Source organism: Drosophila santomea, chromosome 2L (genome assembly GCF_016746245.2).
Source record: "Drosophila santomea strain STO CAGO 1482 chromosome 2L, Prin_Dsan_1.1, whole genome shotgun sequence".
NCBI lineage: Eukaryota > Metazoa > Arthropoda > Insecta > Diptera > Drosophilidae > Drosophila > Drosophila santomea.
This window is the reverse complement of record NC_053016.2, coordinates 11,997,707-12,018,574: the sequence shown is the minus strand read 5'-3', so window position 1 is coordinate 12,018,574 and position 20,868 is coordinate 11,997,707. Positions and strand designations below refer to the sequence as shown.

The window sequence follows — 20,868 nt, the reverse complement described above, 5'->3', positions numbered from 1 at the left end:
ATTATATCGAAATGAAATGACACGAAATAGAATAAAATGCGCACCATTAATTGCATACTTTGAGGCGCCATTACATGGACACTCGTCAGAATCAATAAACTGCTGCTGTTCCCCATTGAAATTGAACTCAAGTCATGTGTGAAACTGATTTGTCTGCAGAAAACATGTCCTGAGATCCTTGGCATTTCACAACCTAAGGAGAGATATACGTATCAGAATAAAAGTCAGCAAGTACTCAGTAAATAAATAAATATAGTACAATACAATACAAATCTTATAGCTATAGCAGTGATATCCTTACACTGAGTACATGTTTTTAAAAGTAGAATGATTCCAAAATGCATATTTATAGATTATTATCCAAAAATCCACACACAAAATTTGAAGAACTGCTCTCAACTTACAGGATACTAATATGTGAGCACCGCAAAGCAGTCCAGCTCTTCAGGTTCCTTGGGCCAACAACCGAAAATAATTCGATGCCAAGGAGAGGAAAAGACAAACCGGCTCACTGCCAACAGCTGCAAACCCATCACAATCAAAAAATCATTCCGAAAAAGTGTGTTTTTATTTTCGCATATGCCAAAATGAGGCAAAAACAAGACGAGGAGCCAGCGCAAACGAGTCGTCGTCGTCTAATAATTTGTAAAGAGGCTGCAGATCTGGAGAGCTTGAGAACTGGAGAACTTGTGGAATGGTGAACCAAAACCCGGCGTCTCTCATTGTCTCGGGATTCAAATTATTGTGTGTGTAGTGGGGCTTCCTTTGGCATTATTTTCAGTTTTTTTTTTTCATTTTCGACTGCCAGATTTGAATACACAGCGGCACAGCGCAGACATAAATCTTGTTTTGATTTATATATTTGTATAATTCGGTGAGATGTGTCGCCTGCGCAGAGAAGCCCATAGTTTTCAATTAAAAAACCATCCTAGCGAAACATCCAGGAGCGAAAGAGACAAAGGATCAAGACTCAAGATTCTTCATTCTACGAGAAGAATCTCCCGCGTTTTTTCTGTTGGTGCTGTCTTTTTCGTTTTTTTTTTTTTTGGTTTTTTGGGTACGTTTCGTCGTTTTTTCGTTGATGACCTTGAAAAGCTTTATCTAAAAATCGAGTGCAATCAACTTTATAAACACTCACACACACACACAGGCTCGCTGGCGTTTCCCCTACATTTCACACACACACATACACACTTGCACACACACACACAGAGAGGGGGCTTTGAGAATCGAGCGTTATAACGCGTTAGGCAAAGTCTTGGAACTCGCCCGCTCGCTCGCTCTCGCTCTTTGGCTCTCTGGAGACCCCGAGTTGGGGCTAACCGCACATAATAATTATTCTAGATCCCCAGGTTCGCAAAAGTATCTGCGAGTGTGCGAGTATCTGAGTATCTGGGCAAAAGGTGGTCGCTGCGATGGTCAAACGTCGCGTCGCTCTTGTTTTCACGCTTTATGGCATCTTTTTGGTTTTGGTTTCGGTTTCGGTTTCTTTTTGTGTTGGTAATAATAGAGTTTTGGTTCAAAGCCTTTGGGCCAAGCAATCCAAAATTGTTGTGTGTGTGTGTGTTTTTGGATTTTCGATTGGGGGTTAGGCAACAGGTAGTTGATGGGTGAGAAGTTAGTACGTAAGTGTACTCTTTTCGGGTGCTGGCTATCTGAGCGATATCAATGCAGTTGAAACCGGAACTCGATCCTTTTCGGAATAGAAATGCTACTGTTTTCTGGTAATAAATGCAAAGGTATGACGCATAAATACTTTTATTCTAAAACTATCTTGTAATTGGCAAATAGTGTAGTTACACTTTATTGTATTATATTTACTACTTGAGTTTACATATAATAGGGCATCCCGTCTTAAAAAGTGGTAAATATATTTAGTATTTAAATAACTTTTCACAACACACTAATGCCTTATATTACTCAAGCCCTTTTCACAGTGTTTGTTACTTAAATGTTTGCAAACTCTTGAAACTAATGCGCAGTTATCTTGGCTTACAAGGGCCCCGGTTTTGGTATCTGCTTTCGAATCCGTGACTCATGCTTCCTAATCAGTCGAAGCTATAGTTTATAGGCACTACTTTCATTCCCACTACCCTCCTTCCTGTTGGCCTGCCCATTCAATCACTCCGAAATCAACTAATGCCCATAAAACAAACCAGAAAAATACTTTGACAAAACAAATATTTGGCATATATAATGGGCATTCCTGAGTCGTTTTCAAATGTTGTTGTTTCTTGAGTTTTTTTGTTTTTTTTTTTTGCCTTTTTGGATGCTTGCATTAGTCGCACACACACACAGCCTCGAACTGAATGCCTACCAACGATTTTTTACGCCCAGCCAACGAACCTATGACATCAACATTATTTCGGCCAAAAAAGCCAGCTGAAAATTATTCATTTCGTATATTCAAATTTCAACAGAGCAATGTGCAAGTAATGAGTGGTCATGGCCCGGGGGGGTTGGTTTCCGGGGGGACCCGAGGAGCTTCTTTCTCGACCAAAAGCCGAGATTGTCTCAAGCTTTTCCATGCCCATTTAAACGACGTTGATTGCTCAATTCGGCAGAAAACCAGATGAGCTAATCGCCGGCTGGGTTACTCTGGTACTCTGGTACTCTGGCTCCGACTTTCGAGACTACTGGGCCAACTTTGACTTTAGATTTTTAATTAAGATAATTATAGTTGGACTCCGGCAAGTGAGGCGCGGATCTGGTTGGAAAAAAAGAGTGCAGCCATCAATGGATGGTTGCTTGGATACCCAAAATGAGTTGAAACATTTGCTGTCCCAAATGTCAGTCCGTCAAATATTTGTGGGTCGAGGAAGCGCGTTCTTTTTTCTTCTTTTTTTGCCTATAGATAAACACAGACGTCAATTAGTTAATATGCTTTTAAAAAAGGCACCGCAGTGCGATATTTGGTTCGCTGTATTTCAGTATTTCAACTGTGACTAAGCCAACCACATGACAATAGAAGAAAACTCAGATGGAGACCATAATAATCACACGTTTCTGTCGGTCGGTCAAGTACAGTATGGCTCAAAAAACTGCAATTTAATGGGGTTTTTTGTTAATTGAATATTTTTATGTAGTTTGTTCCCCCGAGTAACCTATTATACAACAAATACGAGGGCCAGCGACGGTGCACAGAAAAATGAGTATCAATTCAACAAATTCGCTTGAAGAAGCACTCACACAGATACGCGATACCCACACACTGCGAAGCGGGGAACAATATATGGCATACATAATATTAAAGAAATCACACCCAAAAAACCAAATTGGCATAAACTACGCCGAAAATAAATTGAAATCTAAAAATGAAATTCAAATGCGGCAAACGCCCCAAAGAGGAGCAGTCCGCAAAGCAACACAACAAACAAATCAAAATAAGGCACACAAAAAGCGCAAGCGAAATCAAATAAATAAAAAAACACAACAATGTGGATAAGTGGGGATGTGTGAAGGAAATAGAGAACCATCAAAATATCAAAATATCCAACAATGTCAATCGCACTACCACGCTAAGAAAACTGCGAATATCTTTTGAGAATTCTAATCGAAGTTCAATCGTATACAATTTAACTTGTGATAAGTGATTTTTTGTAAGGAACTATATTATTTGGCTTTTTTTTAGGATTAAAATGTATTAAATTTAATTACTAGGTAAGTTTTTCGATCACCAATATTATAAACCACGCGTAATTAGTTTAATGCAGCAGAATTCCAAGATAGCAACCATTTCTTAGCCACTATTTAAATGGCAGTTAAGAGATCTGCAGCACATTTGCGCAGAACTTCAAAAAGAAATTAAAATTATAGCAAAACTCGTGCAGCGATACGTTCAGAAACAAAAAAACAGAAAAAATAAAATACAAAAAAATTACTGACAAAATGAGGCATTCAGAAACCAGTTTTACCTGGAAAGAAACAAAAATTGGTCTGATATTGTACGTAAGCAGTAATTGAAGTTAACGTAATTATAAACGTAGTCCCAACCAACAAGAATCATGTGCAGCACATACAAAACAACAACAAAAAACAGAGGAGAAATAATACATAAAAAAGGAGAAGTTGAACAAAAAAATGTCTTATACACACGACGAAGATTTCGAGTGAAGAGAGCGAATGGTCAGGCTTAATTTCCCAATTATCATGGAAAACTTCAAAGGGACAAATTCATTTACGCTTCACAGGAACTTTGGCGCGAGTGAAACACAGAAAACGTGTGACTTTAGATTTTCCCCACAGAAAATCGGAAAATTGGTTATATCCCTAAACGTACTCATTTTGAGGGCTTCACTTTAACTTTTACTATTACTTTTATAAGAAAATTGTATTATTGTTTCTTAATTTTTTCAAATTTATTAATAATATAATCACAGCTGATCCCAGTCTGTTAAGACTTAACCTTATTCCCCATGGCTCTCTAATCTCTATAATTCGACCACAAATAAATTAGTCGATGATTATTTTTTGGTGGTTCTCAAATTATAACAATCCATTTGGAAGTAATCAAGATTGCATTTGCCCAATTATGCTATGTTCAAAATCTATTTTCTCTCCGCAGTCTATTAGAATTGGTAGAAATTCTATATATTTTATTTACTCTACTACTGCTGATTCCTCATTTCTCTCTCTCTGATTCTCCTTCGATTCTCTCAGTTTGCCTGTCTCTGTGGGCAATGGGCTGTCTTATCAGACGTTTTGAGTTTTCAAAACAAAGTCCATTTCCATTGTTGGTTGGTCACTGCTCGTGTGTGTTTCGCGACTCTACTGTACAGTAGAGACATCGTTTAAAATGCCATTATCTAATCGCCGCTTTTTGTGTGTGTGGTGTGCGTGTGTTGTGTGTGTGGGGTTCTTTGCTGGTTTCTGTGAGCGGTGGGGGCATTGGCGATAAGCCTAAGCGCAGCAATTTTAGTTAGTTTCTTCCTCATACTTTTATTGAATTATGAGCAGCGAAGATTACGTTTGAGGGGCACCCAAAAAATATATACAAAAAAAGAATCACTATGAAATATATGTTTGAGGTGTTTTCAGCTTTTTTACTAATTTTGAGTAGAGCCGCCAAACAGGAAAACTGGTTTAACCAGTCTAAAAACCGAAAAAAAACACCAAATTGCCGACAGCCAGTTAATAGCTGAAGTCAAAAACACCAAGTCTAGCAACAATAAACTAATTAAATCAAACCAAAATACGTCGCAAAATGTTCTAAGAGCTCACTTCTCTCGCATGTAAGAGAGTGATTAGGTAAAAATAGCTGACGATTTTCATTGACGGTATAAATAAAATGTTCTCAAAATAAATATTTCAATATCATATGCAAAACTTGGCGTTGATAAAGAACAAAAAAAAAAAAATACAAAAAACAGCCGACACGCGCTCGCTCGCTTTACAAATGTATCTGTGAGATACGTAGCGCTGCAAGAGAGAGAATCTGAGTTAAGAACCACGAACGGAATGGGGAATGAAATAAACCTTTTCGATTCGTATTCGTGTGAGCCGATTTTCAGTCGGTTTTCTCAGTTTTCTCAGCTGCCCGGTGATACCGATATAAGTTTCTTTTGGGCTTAGTTCTCGGTTTTGGTTTTGGTTTCGCTGTGGGTTTTGGGTTTGGGTTTGGGCACTGAGTTTGGGGTTTGTTTGCCGCCGAGAGATCGGATCGCAGCGAACGAGCATGAATGACAAACACCGAGGCAGTTTACAATGTTTGCTCGTGTATTAGCAAAAGAATTCTAACTGAACCGAGCAGCGCTACTCTCGACTCTCGACTCACGTTTTCTTATGTAACAGCCTGCAGTTCCACACTTTTGTACATTCTGTACTCTCGTACTATTATTTCCATTGGCGATCTACTGTTCGAACCAGAGTTCTGATAAGTGTTCTTGCAAAAGACGACTCATGACGAAAGGTTGGGAAATTCAAATGGACAAATGGGTACCTATCCAAAGAATTAATCGCACTTGCTGAGTCAGCGGAGAACCAAGAAAATCATTCAGATAATGTCACGTTTACTGGTTGATTATGATTCTCAAAGCTTCGAAAGCTTTGAATTTCAAATAAAATGTTTTTCTTACATCTTCAAATGAATAAACTTCAGAAAATGTAAACGTCCAAATAGCAACCAAACTAATAAAAGGGGAAATGGAATATATGTAAAATAATATCTAATATGATCATTTTATCTAATCCTTATACTAATTGCTTGTATCCTTATGTCAAACCTTACAATTTTGTTTACAGAAGCTAAGAAATTCCACTTTCCCCACAGATTGCTACATTTCTAAAGTAAATGTTTAAGAGAAGGTCAGAATTAGTTAATACCTTTCAGTTGATGATTAGCGTTGCTCAAACCTTTCTCGTTGACTTCAATCCAATAGATAACAATCTACAATAAATGCGTTAATCCATGTTTGCTTAGTTTGTTAGGCGGCATTATACGTGTGAATTATTGAATATATCATTTGATTTTGCACATTGATTTGCACTTCTTTGTGTATTATACTTCTTTTTTTTTTTGAGAGGTTTTTAAAGACCGTGAGGCAAACAATTGAACAATTTGCGTCGATAACTGTAATTCGCTTTTTGTTTTATCTTTACATTATTATTTACTTTGTATACAACTCGCAAAGTGAAACCGTTGTGTGTATAAATATATCTTTAAATCGATTTGGTTTTTATTTTATTTCTTTTTTGTTTTGTATTTTATCTTTTTCTTTAATATTTCTTTCAATGACTTTTCCAAGGCTAGCTTGAATTTATTTATGGTTTTTATTTGTATTTATTTTGCACAAAATATATACACCAAGATCTCGGCTAAATCATATAGTATTTTGTCAGAGAAACTGCTGGGAGACGAGAAGAATGAAAAACTATTAATATTGTGTGTGCTTTTTCAACTTTTCTTTTTTTGAGCGGGGTGGGGGGAATTTCGTATTTTGAATTTTCCAAAAAGTGGGCAATTAAGATTCACACTGAGCGAAACGCAGTGGAAACGAAACAAAATATAAATAAAGATACGCAAGCGAAAAGCGACAAAATTATGAAACCCGAAAGCGGCAAAGCGACACGAGAGAGCCAATGCGAAGAGAGCGAGCGCGAAAGAGAGTTCATGGAACGTTTCGGCAATGGAACGCCACACAAAAATTCCGCAACGAAACGAGGAAATTTTCTTCAAAACCCTAATTGTTACAAAAAAAATAAATAAACGGGATAACCTAAGCTGATTATTAGATTTCTGCTGTTTTGGTCTTGGATAATTGTCGTGTATCTGAAAGATACTTTTTTGTTTTTGCAAAGGGAGCGACGGAAAAGACACGCACTCACACACACGCACGCACACGTCAACACACACGCGCACTTTGCATTGCTTTTATCTTCTTTCTTTTTGGGCAGTGCCAACTCTTCCCCTTCGTTTTGCTGCCTTTACTACGCACTTTTCTACGGCTATAACTTTCAGTTGATCTTTATTCTTCGTGAAACGTGAGCTAAAAGGTAAATAAAGTCGGGACAGACACGCACGGCGAACGAAGGCGGATGGAGAGAGAGAGAGAAAGAGAGACACGTCGACAGTGGACAAAGACGAACTCGAACTGTAGCGAACAGTGAACCTCACCAAACGAAATACAAACTCGAACTGAAATGCATCTCACGGATACGCACATCCATATCCACCAGCTGTGTGACGTGCCTAGCCTTGCTCTTATCGCGCTCTTAGCCCTCTCTTTGCGCTGTGTCAAGTGTCAAGATGGGAGACCGTGGTATCGCACTATTGCCAGCCCCTTCTGTCTGCCGACGGGGGGCGGCCCCATTAGAGCGGTACAGCTAGTTGGGCCTTCGGCCCTGGCCGCTCTCTTCGGCGCTCTGTTCGCTCTTTCAACTGCCGGCATTTTCGCTTGGGCTCCCCACCACACACAAAACACAAATAAACACAAAAACAAACTCAAGAGTAACTTTGACTTTTAATGGCGGATTGGCGAAATCAAAACCACAACCGATCCCAGTTTTGGAATATTCAAACAATTCGTGTTTGTTTCAAAATGCAACAAATGCTAATTCTTATAGCTAAATATAAATAATGAAAGTTTTATAATTCATGTTAAATATAAAGCTTTCAGAGTTCCCTGATTCTACCTTTTCAAATTAATGGACATGTTTACTTGTAACATTTTGGCAGTGGATAATTTGTTAGCTGTGTTTTTTAAAGATTTTATAATTGTTTCTAATGATCAATAAAAAGTGTACAAGCTGCATACAGAATTTTTAAGGTAACAACCAAGCTAATTACATTGAAATCTTAATGTTTTTCAATACTTCTTAATAAAATTTAGTGACCCTCTTTTCCGTAATTATATACATATACATATTTAAATAAGTAAAACAGTAAATAAAAAACACAGTAACTTATTAATTTCAAGCAAGACTGTAAAGAAAATACTAAATATTCTTACGTTGCTGCTACAAACATTTTTAGCCACCTACAACTTTTATAAAAATCGTATAAAAAATTGATTTTTTAGCAACACCACAAACACAACATTTTGATGACGAAACACATGTTGTGTTTGGGGGCTGACCGCAAAGAAGAGAAACGCAAAGTAGCGAAGAGCGACGAGTTTGCACTCTCAGTTGTAGCTTTGTAGCCGTCGCAAAAGGCAAAACAAAATTAAGCACAAAAATAAACAGAAAAAGATGGCAAAGCTCGCCGCGAACGTCGTCTGCCACTGCTGCGTTGTCGCCTTCAATTTCAATAGCAGCCAGTGCACTATGGGGAATTTGACCTGTTTTTTTGGCATAAATGTATTTTTTAAAGTGTTTCAAATTTTGAAATTTTTTTTTTTAACATATTAAGAATTGATCAAAGATTTATAATCTGTAACGCAAATGTTAAATTAACAGTCCACTGTTAAAATTAACAGCTGTAAAGTCAGCTGTTGCAAACACAAAGCACATGCCATCGGAGAGCTTCTTTTTTTAGTGCTTACTAAAATTAATATTTCTTGAACCACAAGGCCTAAACCCGTCAAATTTGAAATGAATACTCATTCTTGAGGTGTGTACTATGTGTTTCTACTAATATGTAGCTTAGTTCGTGCGCGTAAACTTAACAATTTGTATATTTATCAAGTGATGTTCTCGTCCAACTTTCAAAATAAAATTTCAACTTTGAATAGAGTTTTAAAAAATTGTTCAAATTTGTTTAGTAAGTGTGTTAGTCCATGCTGTAGAGTGATTAATTCCCTATTTAGAACACATAGGTTTCATTTGCGAATTTTTGCGACTTTTCGCGAAAATTAAATTATTAGGTAGCAACCTCTCAATTTTCAATGCGGCCCCCCTAGAAGCGTGGCGCACGCATTGTTGGGCATATCGACGACAGTCTTCTTGAAATTAATCAAGGTAACTTATGGCATGTTTCATAACACTTTTTTGCATAAATGAAAAATAAAATAAATAAATAAATGAAATAAAAAGCTTTATAATACCCGGCCTGGACGGAAGGCAAGGCCCGTTGAACATCATATGAAAACTACTACTGAAACGGCTCTGGCCTTATGACGAACAAAAATGAAAAATAAAAATTTCTTATTTTTCAACGTTAAAATAGATACTGAAGAATATATTGGGTAGAAAAAAAAAAATCGTAAAGATAGGGGGGCGGGGGGCTGATGTGGGCGGTTGTTCGAAGGCGGCGACACGCCCACTTTGCCAAATTGATTGTAAAGGTGTGTATAAGAATAGACAAAAAAATTATCATCGTATCTTAAATATTTTACGAGATATTAATTTATGCCAAAAAAACAGGTCGAATTCCCCATAGTGCAGTGCTAGAGAGCTGTTCCTACACAAATACCTATATATACATACATACATAGATAGCTCTGGGACTGCCGAAGTACGTCCACGTATATCTGCACGAACGAGCGTATATATGTTGCAGATACAGGGCTACTTAGATACTTCTGCGGCTCCTTCTGCGGATCTCTTGTGTCTAGTTTCACTTATAAATTGGTTTATTTCCTAAGTTTGAGAAAGCTTACAAATCCTATCCAGAAAATATATTTCATTTGTAGTTCATAAAATTGCCATGAAAAGCGCATCATAAGATATTTAATGAAAAACTATATATGCATGTACTTTGAAAATATCAGATAATTTCCAAAGTGGTATTAAACTATGAAATATTTTATATATTAAATCATTTTTCTCATACAAAGTATGAAGTATTCAAACTTTATTAATTTGAATTTTTTTTTTGACAAGAACAGTTTATTGATATTTCACCAATATTTTTTTTAATATTTTATTAGAATACATATTTTTGTAAATAAATCTTTATATTTCACAAGTCTTTATTTAAAAACTAAACTGTTATTCCGCAAATATCTTTGAGATGCCACTCTGTAAATGTGTAAACTTTTTTATGGAATATTTTTAAGTAAAAAGAACGCCAAAATGGAGCTAACTGCCCTTGCCAATGACATCATTAGACCTTTTTGTTTTTTTTTGGCATTCCCTAGCTCCAAAGTTCTGAAAATGGAGCTATAAGCCGAGAAAATGCCAAGCGAACTTCTGAGTTTGGTCTCTGGAAAAAAACCCATGCAAAGCTTCTGCCGTTAACTCTTTTTGTCAACGATTGAGATTTTCCTTGGATTTTTCCGAGCCTTAATTATGCATGACAATTGTAGGTTTTGTGTTGGCTGGTACCTCCTAATGTTGTTTAATAATAATTTTATGCACATAATGGCCAACGATATCCAGCATTGCCAAACTGGCAAAAGCCACATGAAGAGCTACTTTAATTGCTGACTCTTTAAAAACTTTATACTTGCCATTTTCTTTATGTCTACGTTGGCTTTTTTATTCTGTTAATGTGGCCAACAATTAGACACAAAATGACTCAAAACCCTAATGTGGAGTGCAGAAAGGTGTGGGTAAAAAACATTCGAACCGACTGAGTTTTCCTCCAAGCTTTCGTAGATCTTAGCCATGATCTTAAGCTGAATTTGGTTCTAACTTTTACCTGATCCAACTCAAGTATAAGTATACAGCATGAGTATGGACAGAAAAAAGAGCAGCAAGCAAAAAGTGAATTTGAAAAAGGCAATTTATAAAGCGGCAAATTGTTGGAGCGCCGCAGCAGGCAAAACTCTAAAAATAAAAATCAAAACCAGTAGTTGCTAACGTGACGCCATAAATTTCCCCCCTGTTTTTGGAACCCCCCTTTGGAGACCCACCTTCTGTTGGCCACGATAGACCGACCAGCAACGAAATTAAAATCAAAGCCGGGAACCCAAAAAACGAAGGCGTTTTGGCCAAACTTCATGCGAAAATGATTGTGTTTCTATTTTTTGATTGTTTGCTTGCCAGGGCCTTTGCCTTGGATTTGTTTGCGGAAAACATTGAACGGACTTTTTCATGGTAATCATACTCCACTTGTATATAAATATTAGATATATATTTGATACTTATTTACAAAAATGTATAATACTCCATCATGAAACTCAAAGAAACTAGTAATATTCATATTTTACTTTGCTGCACTTTTTATCTCTTTTAAATTAGTGCAGACTCAAAGTGTTTGAGTTTAAGGCTCAAAATAGCCACTATTTTTGTTTTGTTTAACAAAAATAATGTTTTATTTGTGAATTCGAAATGTTAAATGTAATTTTTTTATATTGTTTATCCAAACGATTGTTCCTGACACGCGTATCAAATTCGCGCTGACAGAAAATTCCATTTGGCATTTAGTAAATATTGAATCTCGCTCTATTTGCTGACATTCGTGTTTGTCTAAGTTTCAGCACACATGGCTTTGTTTCGACTTTCTATCCTTTTTTTCTCACCTATTTTCGAGAGTTATATTTTGTTAATATTTTGTTCGTGCCGTTTGTTTAATATTGTGCTGTGTGCATTTCTTCTGGCTCGTATTTGCGGTGTTCGCTGTTTTTTTTATTGTTTTTTGCTGGGGTTTCTCTGTGTCTGCTCTCGCAGCGAGCTTTATATTCAATATATTCGTATACTATATGTATTTCCTCCGGCTCTGTTTTATTTGGATTCTATTTATGCTGATGTCCACAATTCGACAGGTGTTGCAACCGTGAAAGATAGAAAAAAGCGTGTTTTTGTCTTCTAGTACTCGCCATTTGTAGCGTTACAGGGTATACTAGCAATCTTGGAAAGTATCAGCTTATTTGCTATTGGCCACGCCCACCTTAACGCCAAAAAAAACGGAATTCTTAATGAAAACGGTTGTTTTTCAACTTGCACATCTCTATCTCGCTGGCTATGTAAGAGGTATATGATAGTCGAAATACTCGTTATACGTTACTTAGGCTATAATCATACAAAAGCAATGATAGGGTAAATAAATAGGGTACAAATGTAATTTTTTCCAAAGTTGAAGCGAAATTCTAACTAATCCAGCAAAACCTTAGTGAGTTTCAGTGATCTAGTCATGTCCGTGTGTCCGTCCTGTCCGTATGGAGTTAAGAAACGGGTATCTAATAGTCGAGACACTCAACAATAGCGTTCCTTCTTGGTTTGCGAATATTTTTCGTATCAAATTAAAAGTTTCTGTGTGGCAGTTACTCATTTGATGGTGTTGCAGGTTCAAGGAGCTCCACCGAAGAGCTCTTTAATTAGAGTCGAGGAAGAAATTCCCATTGCCAGCAGCAAGTGCAACAGCAACAGCAACAGCAACAGCAACAGCAACAGCACAGCAACAACTGAGCACGAGCAGCGACACGTGCTCTACATGTAAAATTGACAAGGTGGCGAGGCCGATGGATAAGCCTTTGCTTTGGGGGCGATGGGTGGAAGGGCAGGGAAGGGGAGGCAGGTGGATGGGTTGAGTGGCAAATTCGCACCTGAAGAGGTGAGTTGAGGTGATGAGGTGAGGCTACTCTACGTGCTGATGTTGTTGCCTCTGTCTGCGTTTATGGCATTTTTTATGAATGATGCAAAGGCAACAACAGCGGCAACAACATGCGGCAACTGCAGCAACATTTGGCGTTGATGAAGTGCTGAAAGGCAAGTGCAATGTGGAGTCCTCCGCCTCCCCTTTGCATCCCAGTTGTGTACGCTCTCTGCGCATTTGTTTATGAATTAATAAAATTTTAATTATGTTGCACAAATAATTGCTCACTTGTGCAGAAAAGCATGGAAAATGAAAGCCGAAAACAACACGACTGGTGTAAATAGGAAATGTCCATACAAACCGAGTCCGGAATGCATTTTAATGAATAATTGATCAAATGCGGAATGCCACACCTATGGAAATTGCCTCTTTTTTTTCTCGCATCTATAAAATGTGATTATAAATTCCAAGTGAATTAAGGGGAGCAAAGTAAATGCAGGAAAAAGCTTAAATTTAAGCCAGCTTGAAGAAATTATAAGTAAATAGCTATGGAAAATTACTTAACTATCTTTATAACTTCAGTTCTAATGTGTATTTTAGTTTAAAAACCCCTTTTATAAACCGATTTTAGTGCCAGTAAAATTCTGCGAAACGAGGGCATCAAGTGACTGAGTCTTGTATACAAAACCAAAAGCAATATACATTAGCGTTCGCATAAATATTCAAACCAATCTTCTAAAAATTTTCTCACACATAACCACCGGTGGGGGAAAAAAATGACAGAAATTAGGTACAATGTCTTCAAATTACACGAGTCTTATCATTTATTAAAATTCACAGAATTCATTAAGAGAACCCCCGGGCGAGGAGCGCCAACAGCCAACAGCCAGCAGCAGCAGAAAAGAGCCCATAAAATAATATACATATTTAAATATATCGAATTTCCTTAAGTAAATACCAACGGAGGCAAAGCCAAGACCGAAAGGAGAAGAATATCAAACTATTTGGTACCTAATGTCCGAGAGGTTAAAGACACAACCAACAACAAACACCAACAACACGACACAAAAACCAAAAAAGCAAAAAATCAAAAATAAAGGAAAAGAGCAAAAAAAGATGAAAATAAGAAAGAAAAGATTCCTGGTAAAGCTCAAATCCTGTTTACTTCCTTTTGAGCTACCTAAGCAAACGAGAGCCAGAAGACGAAGCCACTAAATCTTCTATGGGTATGTAGGTTTTAGGAGCCTCTTTCTCAGCATCTCAATCCCCGAAAAGTATGTGTGGGAATCGCCGCAGCATTATGTACACTTCTTTCATTTTCATATACGAGTATATCGTCTGGTCGCTGATTTATTATTTACTTTATAAGATATGTTCCTACAGCGAAATCAAGTTTGCTGCCTTTTTATTTTGATAGGGGAGCTGCTGTGAGGATCAGGAATCCGGAGGGGGTGTACAAAGTTTTGCTTAATTTGTGGCCGGGGATGAGCAGCTTCTATCCATTAGAAGGGAAAGATGCGAAGATGCGAAGAAAAGGCAGCCGCTTCACGGAAATCTTGTTAAATTTCGCTTGATTGAATTTGCTTGCAATTTCTTATTTTATTTATAATGCTGCTGTATGGCGTGTTGTGCGTATGTGTGTGTGTGCATTTTGTCAATTTGGACCACACGCAGAAATTGGTTAGATGAATATTTCTTGGTTGGCCCATAAATTGCGATCCAAGCATACATATATATCAAGCATTATAAAAACATATTGCTCAGCAACGCGTCGCTTTTCTCAATTTCTCTCAATACTTGCCATCTTAACCGCAGAATTTATGGCTAGGAAATGAAACGCAAACAAGACAGGCAAGTGGCCAAAACAATGCGAACTTCAAATGCACTTGTTAGGATGGAAAATATTACCAAAAGAAAGTTCCAATTACTCAATATTTTCAATATATATTACATTATTTTATTATTGCTGTGTGGGATATTATAACATTAAAATAAATAATTATTTGCCTATATTAAATAAACAGATGTACTTGGGATATTTAAACTTTAAAATAAATAAATATTTGCCTATATTAAATAAACAGATATATTTGGTAAGCTTTAACTTTGACTGGCTGAAAGTGCTTTGTAAGATTGTGCTAAAATGCATATTTAATTATTAGTAAAAACTTAGCTTATAATTAAGTTGGTTATTCAGTTTGATTGCATTCAGCTCCTGTGCAAATGCTGAATAAATTTATGTGAGTTCACACCATAACCCAGTAATTAATTGTATGATTCATGGGTTAGCCAGCAACTCTAACTTGGCTAAAACCGACAAACCCGCTTCTGTGCAGAGCATTAGCCATCAGCTAGAAGCAAAAGCGTGTTAGCAGCGCCGGAGGAGAAGCTTGTGAAGATTGCAATGAAGTCGCTACCTGGGTGGAGTTTTATTGCAGCCACCACGCCTCCCACCAACCACAAAACAACCGCCCACCACCCACCGCCCACGGAAAATCCCCCCCTTGTAGTGAGTGGTGGCATGAAAAACCGCAGAAAATTGCTGTACATCGGGCGCAAATCCAAGTTAAGCTAAGCTTCGTGTGTAGATGAAACTGGCTTTTTGCACAATGAGATTTATTTATCGTGATTGTGCGCTTAATTGAAAATTGTTTGCCAGCATCAGCTGGGCATCTCGGGAACAGGCGAATCCCGAGGAGCAGGAGGTGACCACCGCCTGTGATTCTTGGGCGCAACAGGAGTCGCTTGTTCGGAACACCATCCATATCACCATGACCCCACTGCCTAACGGTATTTTTAACACACATTTATTGACACACATTTAAGGGCTCCTCCCCCGCCTCCTCCTCCCACTTTCGGTTGCTTACCAGGGTGCCCAGGGATCGGATCCCCCATTCATCCAGCCATCTAGACAATTTGTCAACGACATGGCAATGATACAGCACAAGGAGAAGCGACAGCGGGAAAAACAGTAGCCCTACTACTGTAGCAAAATGAAAATGTCAGCGGCAGCAGTAGCTACAAACAGCAGCAACAACAACAACATCATGCCACCCAATCCATCGAAATAGTTAAGTGGATGCGAGAGGGCACAGAGAATGGAATCCATCAGCCGCCCATGGAGACACCCCCTCCCCCCAATCCAACATGGTATCCAACTGGCAGCTCCAGTTGGCGAAGCCTTTTCAATCACATTACTACTGAGTGCCAGGCGATGTCCTCCGGGGCGCAGTGCGTTGGGTTCGGAAACCCAGGACGCTACTTAGCATCCCAACTGGAGGCGGCGAACCCTTCGGGACCCGAAAACCAAATGGAATGTAACAGATGGATGCCTTGCGATAACAGAAGGCCTGTTTCACGACTCTATAGTTTAGAAAGATGTTTTAATGCAGTGTCGTGAAATAAGGATATCAACAAATAATTTATTTCAATTATTTCATTGAGAAATTACAACAGCAAGGGAACAAGTTCATTTGGAAACTCTATAGTTTGTAAAGATGTTTCAATGCAGCTTCGAGAAATAATGATATCAACAAATGACTTATTTGATTCATTCAATTGAGATATTACAACAGCAAGAGAAGAAGTTCGTTTTAAGTAAGTTACAGCAATGCAGTTAGAAAGAACTGGTAAATTGACCTCTTTCATACATTTCCTTTCCTTTACACAAGTTTCTTCTTTCTTGTAGGAAGTGTCATAATCATATATTCATATATAATCATATATTTTTTTCACAGCTCACTTTAATTTAAAGCCCATTTAGTGAATACCAAACTGGAAAACAAAACGCACACATATGCTAGCAGTCACACAACACGGAACCAGCGGCAACTAAATAAGCAATGGCATTATATAGAGATCACAGCCACATACCAACCCCACAAAGCAGCCATCAGCACTCCATACGGAATTAGCTCTCGCTTTCGCTGTGGGTGGTCCTGGAAAATTCCACGAGCAGCAAGAATGGAAAGCACTTTGCAGGATAAGCGCCCCGTGGCATCCTCGAAAAGCCCACCCACCGCTGCTTGAATTGATTTAGCCATGTGAAGTGCAGCTTCACATATACAAATGGTTTTGTTTCTGCCTCTGACTTGTTGCGTTCCTTTCCGTTTGATTGCTTGGCCGAAAGCCGGGCTTTATGATATGGAAATCAATTGAATTCATGCCCACAATTAGGGCCAAGTTTTTCGAGCAATCTGCCATTAAACGGCGAACAAGAGTTGCTTATGGCCGAGGGCGTGTCCACTACCAAAATAGCCGTAAAAAAACAAAGAAAGGAACCAGGATGATAGATACGCACAGTGGGCTGAAAGGGAAATAAAACATGACATCAAAGTAATAACTATTTTTTAATTGTTATAACAGAGTTAAAAGCATTAACTGAGTCATTTAAACCTTTTATGAATAATCATATTTATCATAAATTTAATACAGCTTTATACCACTGTGCGCGATTGCAAAATCGCAAGCAATGAAACGTGTGAATTTTATGAGCTCGCCGAAACCGAAAATGAGTCTCCAGTTTAATGACGAATTCTGCAGTTGGCGAAAGAGAGCGCGAATCGCAACGAGCGGAGCGAGAGAGATGGAGAAAAGCTGCGGTTTTATGGTAGAAAATTTATACACATTTCAGGCCGAAACATTCTGCGTTTGGCCGTGCTTTTCATTTTCCGCTTTTTACCTTCTCCCTTTACCCTTGCCGCGCTGCCTCTGTAAATCAGTGAAGACCGCTCGAATCCCCCTCCCCCTCCCCGCCACACCTTTTTGGCCCTTAAGCGGTGTCGTCTGCTCGCTGCCTGCGTCAATTACTTAATTTTAATGGCCATTATTATGCATACACAAACACAGAGGCGTTCGCATGAGGAGCTCCAATGCACACGGATTCGAAAGTGTAAAACACTCACATTTACACGCCCATAAACAAACCGGGCTCATTAAAAAAACAGTCAACACAACTCGCGTTGCGGCCGCAAGTCGATGAGCGAAGGAGCAAAGTGGGCGGGACTCCTTGTGGGCGGCAGGTTGCAGAGAATGTGGCAGGATGCTGGGAATGTGGCAGGAGCAACTCAATGCTCGGAGGTGGAGAACCAGAAATCGCAGGCAACTTGCAAAGCACTTCAAAAGATCACAGGGATACAGATATCTCAAAATATTTACTCTTTATAATCATAAACTTTTCATATTTGGTTAATTTTACATAATTTCTTGCCTTTTGTAATCAAGCTCATGTCTTTTGTTTTTGAATAATTCATTGTTTTTCTGTGTGATTTTAAAAATATGTTCTACATATGAAGGTGAGATACATATAAATGTACATATGTACATACTATGAGTCAAAATTTTACCAGTAAGTAGCATAACATAATCATTACTTGTGAAGTAGCTACAGTATCTACATATGTAAGTATCTAAATGTGTTTGAGCTCTGTTAAAATAAAATAATCACAACTGTTATTTTGTGTTAAAAAAAAAAAAAAAACAAAAAATATAAATTTCTTTAGTGCAGATTTTTGTCTTTAGTCTTAATTACTTTATTCATTTTATTTTTTTTTATAGAAAGTAAAGTACAGCGTATAGTGTAAGATTTATTAAATATTCACTAATACATATTTCGATTTAAGTGGGTATACAATATGTATAAGAGTTGAAGAACAAGACCTTTATTTAAATTCAATTTTTACAAGAAAATGAAACCCCAATTGATATATGTTTTCCAAATGCAGTATTATATATCGTTATCATATACATTATGCATTTACATATATTTCATTTTATAATATATTGTTATAAATAAGTTTTAATTGGCAATCAGTAAACCATCAAATTCCAGACCTGCCGCAACTGGAAAGTGTATTTTCCAACGGGTATCACTAACCTCGGGTTAACGTGTCGCTGGGACTTAACGGCGACTTGTAAATCACGCACAAACATGCGATTGTATGAAGTGCGTTTGTATATATTCCACTTGTTGCCAACGGCACACGCGCGTGTGTGAGTGTGTGTGTTTGTGCGCTTTTCCTTCTTTACGTGCTTCTTTTTCTCTGCTTTTTGTTTATAGCGTCTGCCGACGATGCAACAACAAATAAACAAAAGCCGAAGGCGATGACAGCAGCAACAATAACAATAACAATAGCAACACAACTTTGGCGACAGCGACGCAGGTGTCGCAGACGTGTGACGTTGTTGCTGCAATTTGTTATTGTTGTTTTTGCTGTTGCTTTTGCTTTTGCTTTCGCTGTTTGCTGCGATGTGAGTTATCAGAAGGCGAACGAAAATCACCAATACACGCGCAACCGACTAACAGCGCACACACATGGGCACACATTTACGCACTAAACCGTATGAATACTTCAGTCACAAGAAACAAACAAATTGTTTTTAAGTTTAATGGCTCCATTTGACGCCCTTAAATACGGCACTAGACTTTGTGGCTGTTTGACAATGGATGATGGCAGGCCGGGGAGTACATTTAGAAATTCTGACAGCGTTTCAAAAGCACAGCAGTTCATATTTCGTTTTCAAACAAAAAACGTAAAGGTTTTTTAATCGGCAAACAACTAAAAGGTGTGCGGGTGCTTACCAACACTGCAACAACAGCTGTTTGCTGACAGTTAACAGTGGGCTAACAGCGGTGTGCAGATGGCAGTGTTGCCAGCAACAAGTTTGGCAAATGTTAATGTAAATAATAATAAAAAGAACAAATTCTCTTGTGAATTTAATTTAAATCTTGGATGTAAAAGCTTACAAAATATTTTTTTCAAGTGAATATATTGTTTTTCAGTTGAAATATATTTTTCCCGGCAGTTGGCAGTGCGGCTGCAACAGCTGTTCGCCTGCCAACGCTTACCAACACTGCGCCACATGCTCCACAATTTTTTGTTGCCTTTTGCGGCTGATTCTCACTGCCCGTTTATTTCGCAAGTAAAAACCCTCCATATATGATAATAAACTAAATAGTAAGCAGCCATGAGCGCCACCGACGAGTTCCAGAGCTGGCTCAACGAGCAGCTGCGCAAACTGAACACCGACGAGAACGTTTTCGGCTCCTACATCGTTGGCATTTTGGAGGGCGACGAAACCAGAGAGGAGAAAATCGAGGCTCTCGAGGGAATCCTAAGCGAAACAGGTGTAAGTTCTGCCTAACAATAGCACTGGCTACATCAATCAACGTTCGTGCACTTTGCAGTCGGCCAACATTGACGAACTGGTGGCCACCATACTGCAAAAGTGGCTACAGAGCCATCCCAGCGCCGATGATCCGCCCAAGAAGGGCTTGGACATCGATGTGAATGCCCAGTTGGCCAAGTTGCTGGAGCAACAGAAGCTGCAACTCGCCGTGAACAAGGAGCGTGAATACACCGAGGAGGAGCGTCGCATCAAGCAGCAGATCCTGGCTCAATACTCCCAGGTTACTATACCACGTAGTGCGCAATCTGCTGTTTCCAGCTTGCTCTCAAACTTTTGACCATACGTAGTATCTATTAACAGCTTTTAATAATGATCATACTTAACTACCCGCAGACTGCCGTTACAAACGAGGACGATGAGGATTCGGAGGAGGAGAGCGACGATGACAGCGGCACGCTCACCAGGAACACCAACAAATCGGATGTCCAGGCGCTGGCCAAGGAGAAGCGAGAGCAGGCCCGCCTGGACAGTGCGGCCAAGAAGCAAAAGGACAAGGAGGATCGGGAGAAGCAAAAGCAACTGCGCGAGGAGAAGAAGGAGAAACGCAAGACCGTCAAAGGCGAACGGCGTCGATAACCGTCCGCAAGTGCATATTTTTAGACTCTTTCTATAAACAACAACAAAATCGATCTGTACACATATGCAAAGTGCATTTCGCATGTATATGTACATTTGATTCGTTGAAGCGAAGTAAGCTTTGAAGAGATTTAACAAACTGTTGAATATAAAACAATAATTATAATTGAAACGCCAAAGTTTTCATTTGATATTTTCAAATGTTTGCATCTCTCTTTGATTTTCACGTTTCCTGGACTTCTTTAATT

At 38.5% G+C, this 20,868-nt stretch overlaps 2 protein-coding genes across 4 annotated transcripts in view; one reads left to right on the top strand and one right to left on the bottom strand.

Annotated features, from left to right (window-relative positions):
* Positions 1 to 6,851, bottom strand: part of LOC120458090 (neurogenic protein mastermind) — a 68,005-nt gene extending 61,154 nt beyond the window's left edge. For 2 of the 3 annotated variants that reach the window (XM_039645608.2, XM_039645610.2), the window contains exon 1: positions 6,322 to 6,850. The gene's annotated coding sequence lies outside the window, so the exon portion shown is untranslated. Of the gene's footprint in view, positions 1 to 6,321 lie in introns of all 3 variants that reach the window. The other variant, XM_039645609.2, reaches the window with a different exon arrangement.
* Positions 6,852 to 19,709: 12,858 nt separating this feature from the next.
* Positions 19,710 to 20,792, top strand: LOC120458095 (coiled-coil domain-containing protein 43). Its single transcript, XM_039645623.2, has 3 exons — positions 19,710 to 19,984; positions 20,043 to 20,264; positions 20,378 to 20,792. Exons 1-3 carry the CDS (start codon positions 19,823 to 19,825, stop codon positions 20,618 to 20,620), a joined length of 627 nt encoding a protein of 208 aa, XP_039501557.1. The 5' UTR covers positions 19,710 to 19,822; the 3' UTR covers positions 20,621 to 20,792.
* Positions 20,793 to 20,868: the final 76 nt, after the last annotated feature.